Source organism: Prinia subflava, chromosome Z, assembly GCF_021018805.1.
Source record: "Prinia subflava isolate CZ2003 ecotype Zambia chromosome Z, Cam_Psub_1.2, whole genome shotgun sequence".
Lineage (NCBI taxonomy): Eukaryota > Metazoa > Chordata > Aves > Passeriformes > Cisticolidae > Prinia > Prinia subflava.
This window is the reverse complement of record NC_086283.1, coordinates 66,567,630-66,578,061: the sequence shown is the minus strand read 5'-3', so window position 1 is coordinate 66,578,061 and position 10,432 is coordinate 66,567,630. Positions and strand designations below refer to the sequence as shown.

Here is a 10,432-nt window from a genome sequence, read left to right as displayed (position 1 = left end):
CAGAACGGGAAGAAATGCACCACTGCTGGCTGAAGTGAACTGCAGTTCCTCTACCAGAAGGAAGGCATATATAAGGCCTGGAGTGGGGACAGGCAGGGAGCAGAAATGTGATGTCTGCCACATGTCAAACACTGTTCTCCAGCTGTCCTGTGGAGCCTGCTTGCCCACTGTGTCTGGGTGGCCGTGCTGTGCCCCACCTGATAGCTGATCCTCCTGCCTGGTGTGAACATTTCAGTGGGACTGAGGGTTGCCTTCATCACACAGAGGAGAGTACTTGAGCTGCTGGGATCAGTTTTTCTGCCACAGGTGTATACAGGCATGTTGAATCCATCTCATTCCTAGAAGTTCCATCTGGCCTGGGATGAAGAAAAAGAGATTTCCTCCTGTTTAAGTTACCCCACAAAAACAGCACCAGTCAAGCGCAAACACGAGACAGATCGTACATGCAATTATGCACATCAGTAGGTGTTCTCTGTTTAGACACCATTTGCCATTTAAACAAAGCTTAGAATTTAAGAAAACCAGATGGAGCCAGTACAAATGCTGTTCCTCAGCATACATCCACTACAACCTGTGCTTCGAAAAGAGGCATGCTCACCTTGGGTGTTGCCCTGGGGGAGCATGCACCAGCACCAGCCCAGGGCCACGGGCTCACTGATTGATACAGCATCACTCAAATTTGATGAGACCACCAGCAGTGTAACTTTGTCAGCCTTAACACAGCTCTCGCGGCCGCGCATCTGGGCAGGGGCGGTGCTCCTGGGCACCCCCAGGCGCCCGGCAGTCCTGCCGCGACGCTCCAGCATGAGAGGTTCTCACCAGCATCCCGCGTCCCGTGAGCGGGTGGGCGGGCAGAGCATCCGTGGCACCACCACGGCCCTCCCCCGGAGAGCGCCGGGGCTGCGCTGCGGGCGCGGGGCGAGCGCGGGGCCGGCTGATCCCGCCTGCAGCGCGGGCCATGGAGGCAGCGGCGGACAGCACCAGGTTCGGCTACATCTTGGAGCTGTTGAAGCGGGACAAGGTAGGGTCGGCACCCGCGGGATGCCGCGGGGCGGGCAGGCAGCGCCCGCGGGGAGAGCCCGCGGCTCCCTTCGCAAGAGATTTGTCGGGCTTTTTAGGGTAATGTGGGGGCAGGCATCACTCGTCTTTACAGCTAATATACTCTAGAGGTTCGACTAATATTTGCCGCACACTTCCGAGGCTACGAGGTGAAAAAGTTAAGAAATAATTTCCAAGCGAAGTGTCCCTCAGCCCAGCACAGCTGGCGGGCATCTGTGGGGTCTGCAGCCCCGCTCCTGCTCCGTGTGCGCGGAATGCCCCGCTCCAGCGCGGGGACGGGATGCGCCCCGCCCGGGGGGCTGCTGCTGCCAGCCACCGGCTGCAGGCAACGCTGGAGAGGGAGCCGTGTCCCCCAGGCACCGATTCAGAGTTGGTAAGTATTTTGAGGAAAACGAGTGAGCATTTCGGAGGGGGAAGAAAAAAAATTGAGGGAATCCAACTTCTTGTACTATTGAGCTGCTGATATGTGTGTAAACCAGAGAGCACCAAAGATTCAGGTGTGTAAGGTTCTTTTGTTGGTTTTTTTGTTTGTTTGTTTGGTTTTTTTTTTTTGTTTTGTTTTGTTTGGGGGGATTAGTTGCTTGTTTTGTTTTTAAATAAGCAGCCACAATATTTAAAAAAATAAAAGTGTGAAAAATAATGTTGGTACTGGAAATATTGCTTGTTCCAGACTCCTGATGGCTTTCCAAAGGCTGCCTTCACGTGCCAGTTCTTTGTGAACATCTTTCTCCCCCTCCCTCTCCTCCACTCCCTCTTCTGAAAGGTCTGGAAGAACCTTTAGAGCAGGTGAATGAGGAGTTTCCTGGATGATTTTCTGTTTCTCCTTGCCTGAGAGTAATCACGCCAGGGCTTTAAAGGAAAATTGAATCTTGTTCTGTCCGTTTTACACACCAAACAAAATCATCAAGTGTTTCAGGCCAGAAACTCCTTGTGCCTGTAATGTCCCTGTAATGGGGTGCTATGTCTGTCCCTTATCCCACAGCTAAGCAGTTTGTACTTAATTCAGACGGCCTCTGCAAGAGCATATGGCTTGATAGACAGCAGAGTTGGCACAGTAGTGTGAAATGTGCATGTTTATTACAAACATGTTCTTGTTTATACATAGACAATGACACTGCCAAGTCCCATCATCACAGAGACTTCGTGTACACAAAGAAAAGGGGAGCAGTACCAGTTGTGACTGTGTGTGTCTGTGACTGCCACAGACTTTCCATAGTGGTGATCACTGCTTGAGTGTCTACAAGCTTCCTGCTCTGAGAGCTCTTGCGCTCCACATTTTCCTTTTGCATTTTTTGAATCTTCAGACCAGGGTTTTAGATTGAAGCCTCTTTGTAACTTACTGATGTTATCCAGCAGCTTGGATGTGTTCTGCTGGAATAATTAAGCTGCTTCCTCAGATGACATAAATCATGCCAGCAAAAGGACTCTTCTGCATGGTAAACCGTATTTGCTTGGAGTCAGAGTATTGCTGCTTAGAGGTTTCAGCACTCCAGGCTTCCCATTCCCATTTCCCCCCATCAGTGAAGCTTTTGCAATAAAACCTGGAAGCATTAACATTCTCTGAGTTAACTGCTAAGCATCTGGCTTTCACTGAACAAAGACTTATTAGAAAATTGTGACACAACACTTGCACACTCGCCTTTCCATAAGAGGGGTCCCTGCCGCTACGATGCATCAGCCCTTGAGCCCTGGGCACATGACCCCTTTTGGCAAGCATGCTGTTTTTCCACTTAGCTGGCAACCCCCGTCAGACCTCTCAAACAGGGCAAATCATTATATATCACTTTTCCCTGGGGGAATGTCACTTCAAAAACCTGTTATCTCTTTTAATGAACTGTACTCATTATTCTCCTGTGGCTCCCCTTCACACATCCAACTTGCACATAGTACCTAGAACAGAGAGATGCATGTAGCACTTTTAGTTCCAATAAGGCAGCCCTTGTGTAATCCATATATCCATAACATCTGTTTAGGCTCACTACAATACTCTCTGAGATATTCTGGGCCTCCATGGCACCTGTCACAAATGTCACAGTAGCATCTGAGAACTCCAAAATACCCCTAAGAGACAGATTAACAACTAGTTGCATTTTTTATCAGAGGCACTGGTGCAGAAGGAGATTGTATGACCTTCTTTCAGAACTCTGAAATCTCAGTTCAAACCACAGCAAGGACACTCACTGTCTCAAAATGATGTATTATTCCAGAAATGGTCTCAGGCTTCTTCCAACCCTGCTTCTTCCCCACCTCTCCCCCAGATTATTCCCTGTAAGTTTACTTTTGCAGTAGCCAAAACACACACACTCCTACCCCAGTTGTTCACCTAAACCCCAATTCAAATTGTTTTACTTGCATAGATGTATGTTTTCTTTTTTTGAAATGCATATGATTTTCTTGTCCTATTAACTTCAAAGAATTTTAAGATGCTGTAAAGAAACAATCATATCTAATGGGCTAAATGATACCAATACTTGCATCTGTTTTGTAAAACCATTTTTAAGCTTTTTCCTTTAAGCAGAATAGAATCAATAAGCTGATATAAACCAATGTGATTTTCAGAGGGAAGCTAACAACACCGACACTGTCCCTGAGATCTCTTTATTTAATTGAAATAAGAACCTTAGCATGCTCTATTTTTTAATCAAGACCCTCATCCTCTCTTTTGTTCCTCGTTTGCTTTGTTTTACCATCTATTCCTACACTCTACATGGTTTGCAGAAACCAGCAGTTAGTTGTTCATAAGGAACTGCTTTAAAAGCTATTCTCTAGAAAAAGCATTTAGAGAAACAGATACTACTGAAAACAAGCCCTAAATCCCATATGATATGAACATGAGAAATATATAAAAATAATTTTAAGAGCATTTCAAGCACATCTCCATCTGCAACCTGCACATGACACCAATTTCTGTCCCTGGCTCCTGCCTCTTTTCATGTAATGACTAAAGTAAAATTCTCATGTGGTAGCAGTTTAGCTTTTGTCCAGGTGACAGTAAGGGACAGAGCTATAGAGAGGTTCAAACAGAAATCACAATGAGGGGCTGGAGAAGAGAAATGCAACATTTACTGGTGGCTGTGGTGGCTACCTGACTCAGGTGGCTCTGGGCTGCCTGACTCAGCTGAGCTGGAGCTCTCCTCCCCATGCTAAAGATAAGGCTCTACATATTTCTTGCTTATGTGCAGGAAAATTCTTCTTTGGGGTTTGGGTCCCTTTTGGGGAGAATTCTCCTCTAATAGCAATTTTCTTTTCTTCGTACTCCATCTACAGAGTATTCAAAAGCATGCCAGAATATGTGTATATTGTGAGGGGTATTTGCACAAAGAAGTGACTCTGGTTGAAAGAGTGTGTAAAGATAGCTTGGAGCTCAGGCAGCAGCATACTTAAGAGAGGTCTGAGTTTGAAATCTAGCAGTCAAGAGCATTTAAAATCCAATTTGCTTGTCTTCACAGCTTTTAATCAGTTACTTGGCTGGGTTAGTCAGCCTATGTGACAAAGGTATGTCTCCACATCTTAGAAATGTTCTCATCACTCCGACAGTTTCTCTGAAGCACCTAGAAGCACATGGGATGGGACATGGCAAGGGTGAGCTGCCAGCTTTGTCTTCTGTGACAGGAGCATCTAAAGCCTGAAGTGAGGGAGAGAAGCACCACATGTGTTCCAAGTGTACTGTACTATTTATTGTGTCATATCTTTATGGAGTCAGAAATTGAGTCTGTGACTGATTTTCTTGTATTTCTTTTTTCTCCTGTAAATGGTTTATATTCTAAATCCTTTTAAAAGTAACCTTACATTTTCTTTCTGCTGAACAGTAATAATTTCTTTAGAGGTAGGACTACCTCTTAATTCAGAGCTGGAAGATATTTTGATTTGAATGTCTTGTATTTTTGGCAAGTTTTTTCATCAGAATTCTTTCATTTGCTTGGCAAGTGATTACAATCTATGGAGGGAAAGAGCAGAGTCCTCCGAGTGGACTACTCTGTGTAGCTGCTCTTTGGATCCTCTGCTGCTTTCCAGGTGTCCTGGAACTGAAGCAGGGTTCTGTACATATGGCAGTAAGTTAAAAAGTAAAGACACACTGAACCATTTTATCATACTTTGAGACATGATGGCTATAAATCCTACCCAAGGCTGATTGCAGACCCAGAATTCTGGCAGTTCAATGAGTGCAGTCTCTATTGACTTTATTCAGTGCTCTGTGCATAGCAGTGGCACGTGGGACCTTCTGAACTTGTCCAGTCCAGCTGATCAGGTTATGGGATCTGTTAGGAAACCCGTCCAGCCTTGAGGATTATGGACTGTAGCACATCTCTGCAGAGAAGACAAACAACCCTGAACCAAGGAATTAGGGACTGATATTTTTGTTTTATGATGAGATCCTCAGGCCATGGTTACGTTCACTTTGAAACACCCAAGGTCTACAGATCCTCACTAGCTCTTCAGGGTCACATAGTTGAAGGGCAGCCGTTGTGAAGACAAAACTGAGCCTCTATTCCTGAGCCAAATCAGGCACATTTCTCCCAGGCAGCATAAATTCCTGCCTTATTGCTGAGGGGACAATATATCTCTCAGCCTGCATGACTGGGAATATCCTGTGGATGGAAGGCATTTTCATTAGGTTCAACTGCCCAGGACTAAGTAGAGAAGCAAATTGCATCACTGACAATTTACAGAGAGCGGGATGAGGGCTAACATCCCTCTGAATTCATCCTGGAAGAAAACACATTGCACAGGAGGTAAAATGTCTGTGTGATAGCTCAGTCCTCAAGTCAGTCATACCATTTCAGAAAAAAGTCTGCTGTCATCCTGCCTATCTCCACTGTGATGCATTGGCTCTAATATTTTCAGTCAGAGGAAGGCAGATCAGCAGGAAACTGACTCAGTCTCAAGCTGTGGTTGCAAAACCAGCATGAAAATAAATGTCTTGAGAAGTTTTGGTCTGAAGACCTACTGAAGGCAGGGGAGGTGTTGGCAGAACCTTCCCGGTGCATTGGGAGAGGCCTGTGTTTTTTCCTGCAGTGGGACTGCAGCTGCACTGTTTTACAAGTGTAGGATTTTTACAGCTTGTTGGAAAGCAATGTTGCATCCCTCTTGAAACTATCTTGATAGTTAATGTGAATGAGCACTTGGGAGATTTCTGCATATCAATGGTTGAATTAACAAGCACATTTAACCTGAGGTAGTGGGGGAAATAGGATGGCAATGCCCACCTATCCTAGTTTCTGTTTTCTTCTGCTGTCTTGGGAGTGGAGGGCATGCTGTAACTCCTGGTCAGCCCCTGTCTGCAGAGGATGTGTAGAGCTACTTAAAAACCACCCAGGTATTACTCCATGCAAAAGGAGTCCCTTGTGAGCAGAACCAGTATCCAATTGATGCATATCTTTGGCTGGAAACAAAGCAGAAGGGTAGGTCTGACTTCTGTAGCCATGCTGATTTTAACTCCCTTTTCAGAAGCTAAGGACAGGAGTCTTTTCTGACACTGCTTTGCGCTCTTATCTTTTTAATGTGTCAGTCATTCCTAGTTGTTGCTTTTTCCTCCCAGTACCTGAAGCTAATGAAAATTTTGGCTCTGCAAATTTAGTAGTCATGGGTCAGGGGAGGATCAAACGGCTAGTAAAAAGGTGTGAGTGCAGCAGAGGGAAGTTTTGCCCTTTGGAGGCCTTCAAGGACATTTTCTTCCTTGTAATATCTTGATGGGATGGAAGTGGTAATTAACATCTTGCTCTAAACTACCCTGAAGCCAGAGCAAACAGGTACACAAACAAGATAACACCTTAACGACCTATTAAGAGATTGAACAAAGAATCATTCACAAGTCCTGGCAGTAACAGCAGCTGGCACTGTGGTCCATGGGAAGACCTCAAGAGGACAGAGGAAAGTTTGTGCTCCATGTTTGTCTGTGCTAGCAACACCCACCTGTGCTGGCATCTACACTTCTGCCATGGAGTGCAGAATGGTTTTCCTTGCTGAGCCACCAAACACAAAATTTTTTCCTACTGCTTCAAAGGCAGCTTTTGAGCTAAGGGGTCTTTGTTCTAGTCTGAGGCTGATGGTTTATTTGGCCCTGCATCAATCCCAATCCAGTGTCAGTGGTGGATAGTGTGCTAATGCAGACAAGTGTTTATTAAAAGCCTCCTGCCTGTAAGGAAAGCTGGAACTGGGAAAGCTGGGGATTAGTAAAGGTGGATAAGAGATAATATACTTATTCAGAGGCTTGCAAATCATTATTCAAAACACAGTTGGAGGGCTGGCAACAACCTTACCAACCTGTTCTCCCCACGCCCAGTTAAGTGACATGTTTCAGTTTGAATACACATACTGTGCATTTACTGGCATTATCAGAATAATTTCAAGCAGAGCACTCTGTATTTTTATGTCACTGGTTACTAAAGTAAATGCTAAATAGTATCTTTATAAGTCTTCTGCAGAAAGTTCTTTGTTGTACTGGACATTGAAAATTCACCCCTGTCTTCATGATTTCTGAGTGTAAATTTCCATTCAAGTTTCATATCCAGGCCACTGAAACCCAGGTGTAAATAATGCCCAAGTAAGGCATTTCAACTGTGTTTGCTTTATTGACTCATGGGAAAAATAGTTTTGAGGGGAAAAGGGAACTTCTTATCCTGATGTTTTTCTTCAAATAGGCAAGTAGGTCAAATTTGGTGTTTGGCATTTCACATAACCCAGGCTTCCTGTGTTTTAATTAACTAAACCTCCTTCTGCTGTGCAATGTGAGGACAGTGCATGCTTTCACTCCAAGCTTGCTGACTGGTGTTCTTTCTCCCTCAGCCTAAAGCTATGTCAATGATTGCCACTGCAATAGTTGTGTCTGCATCCTTGCCAAAACCTGAAGGTGCTGGAAATTTAAAAATTTTTGTTTAAATTATTTTTTGTTTGTTCTGCTGGATGGTGAAAAGGGATTTACTAGCCCTTTTCCAATGGAAACATGCTGAAGGGAAGGGTAGGAAGTGTTGGCCGTCATAATCACTTCCCCACCTCTTTTTCATCCTAGCTGCCACAAAACCTGTCTGGTGCATGCCTTCTGCACGACATTTGAGAACTTGTGGCCATTAGGCAAAGTCCCCAGTGACTTGGAAAGGGGAAACACCATACATATTTTTTACTAGGGAATGAAGGAAGGTCTGGGGAATTAGACTTTAGAGTCTTACCTCAGTGCCTGGGAATATCATGGAACAGATCCTCATGGAAAAATGTTAAGGCATATGAAAAACAAGGAGGTGATCTGACACAGCCAGCACAGCTTCAATACAGGCAAACTGTGCATGACCCAAATGGTGACCTTCTGTGATGGGGTGACTGCAGAAGCTGAAAAGGGAGGACCAAGAGATGATTTCTGTAAGGTCTTTGACACAGTTCCACATGACATCCTTATCTCCAAATTGGAGAAACATGGATTTAATTGATGGACTATTCAGTGGTTAAGGAATTGGCCAGAAAGTTGTGGCCAATGGCTCTGGGTCCAGGTGAAGGCCAGTGATGAGTCGTTTTCCTCAAGCTCTCTCTTGGGACTGGTAATCTTCAGTATCTTTATAAATGATATGGACAGTGAGATCCAGAACACCCTCAGCAAATCTGCAGATGGCACAAACCTGAGTGGTGCAGCTGACACAAAAGAAAGAAGGGATGCCATCCAGGGGGACAAACCTGAGAAGTGGGCCATGAGACTCTTATGGAGTTCAGCAAGTGCAAGTGCAGGGAGCTGCAACTGGATCGGGGCAATTCCAAACATGACGACAGAATGGGAGAAGAAGTCATGGAGACCAGCCATGAAGAGAAGGACTTGGGGGTTCTCATGGATGAAAAGTTGGATATGAGGCAACAGTGTGCATTTGCAGCCCAAAGAGCCAATTGTATCCTGGGCTGCATTAAAAGAAGTGTGGCCAGCAGCTTGAGAGAGGTGATTATTCCCCTCTACTCTGCTTTTGTGAGCCCCCCCCAAGTACTGCAACCAGCTCTGCAATTCTCAACACAAGACAGATACAGATCTGTTGGAGTGAGTCCAAAAGAGGTCTACAAAAATGATCAGAGGTCTATAGCACCTCTCTTATGAAGGCAGGCTGAGAGAGTTGGTACTGCTGAGCATGGAGAAGAGAATGTTCCATGGAGACCTTATGGTGGTCTTTCAGTGCTTGAAGGGGGCTTATCAAAAAGAGAGAGAGAGAGTTATAACATGGCCAGGTAGTGTAAAAAGGGGTAATGAATTAAAAATTAAAGAGGGCAGGTTTAGATTACATATTAGGAAGAAGTTTTTCACTGAGAGGGTGGTGAGACACTGGCACAGGTTGCCCAGAGAAGTTGTGGATGCTCCAACTCTGGAGTAAGGCCAGGTTGAAGGGGGCTTGAGCAATCTGTTCTTCTGGAAGGTGTCCCTGGCCACAACGGGAGGGGTTGGAATTAGATACTTAGGATGAGAGGACAATATCTTAAGCCGTGTCAAGGGAAATTTAGGCTGGACATGTAAAAGAATTTCTTCAAAGTCCAGGGAGGTGGTGAAGGTATTTAAGGAAAAGCTGGATGTGGTGCGTAGGGCCAAGGTCTGGTTGACAAGATGGCTGTAGGACACAAGATTGGACTCGATGGTCTCAGAGTCCAACCTGACTGATTCTGTGATCCTCAAGATTCCCTACAGCCCACACTGTTCTACGACTCAGCGGTTCTACGACACGGGTACCACAGGAGGTGATCAATGGCAGGGGCTGAGCGGGAAAGCACTCAATACTCGCGGCCGCCGGGACGGGCGGCATTTCCGGTGCCGCTTGGCCAACGAGAAGGACCCGAACAATAGCAGGAGCCGGCCGGTGTCCCGCGGGGAGCGGCGCGGCTGGACAGCTCCGCTGTGCGGCTGCGGCCGCGGGCGCGCCCGCCCCGCCCCGCCCGCGCTGCCCCGCTCCGCCGCCCTCTCCCTCTCCCTCCTCTCTCGCCATTTTGCGCCGGGCGCCGCCGCCGGCGCTGCTCCGTCCGCGACCCGGCCGCCCGCCGGGCTGACGGCGCCCCGGCGCAGGAGGAGAAGGACGAGGAGGCGCAGGGATGGAGAGCGATCGGCTGGAGAGCCCGGTGAGCGCGGGGGGAGCCGCCGGGGCGCGGCCGCCGGGGCGGGGTGCTTCGTCCCTCTTCTTGTGCGGCGGGGGGCTACGGGGTGTGTGCCTGCCTGTGTGCCTGTGTGCCTGTGTGCCTGTCAGTCTGTCGGTCTGTCAGTACCCCGGTGTGCGCCGGCAGGCTGGCCCGTGCCCGGCTGTCAGCGCAGCCCGGACGGCGGGCAGGGCTGGCGGGGAGCTCCGACGGGCGCGGTGCGCGGACGGGAGGCGCTCCCGGAGGGCGCCGGGCGGAGCGGGCGCTGCCGCCGCCGCCTGCGCCC

At 47.3% G+C, this 10,432-nt stretch overlaps 1 protein-coding gene across 2 annotated transcripts in view; it reads left to right on the top strand.

Moving 5' to 3' along the window:
- The first annotated feature begins 754 nt into the window (after positions 1–754).
- Positions 755–10,432, top strand: part of TRIM36 (tripartite motif containing 36) — a 35,354-nt gene continuing 25,676 nt past the window's right edge. Inside the window, exon 1 of one of the 2 annotated variants that reach the window (XM_063423077.1) lies at positions 755–1,021. In XM_063423077.1, coding sequence (XP_063279147.1) covers positions 959–1,021 — 63 coding nt within the window. In that variant the 5' untranslated portion in view covers positions 755–958. Of the gene's footprint in view, positions 1,022–9,839; positions 10,132–10,432 lie in introns of those variants that run through there. The other variant, XM_063423076.1, reaches the window with a different exon arrangement.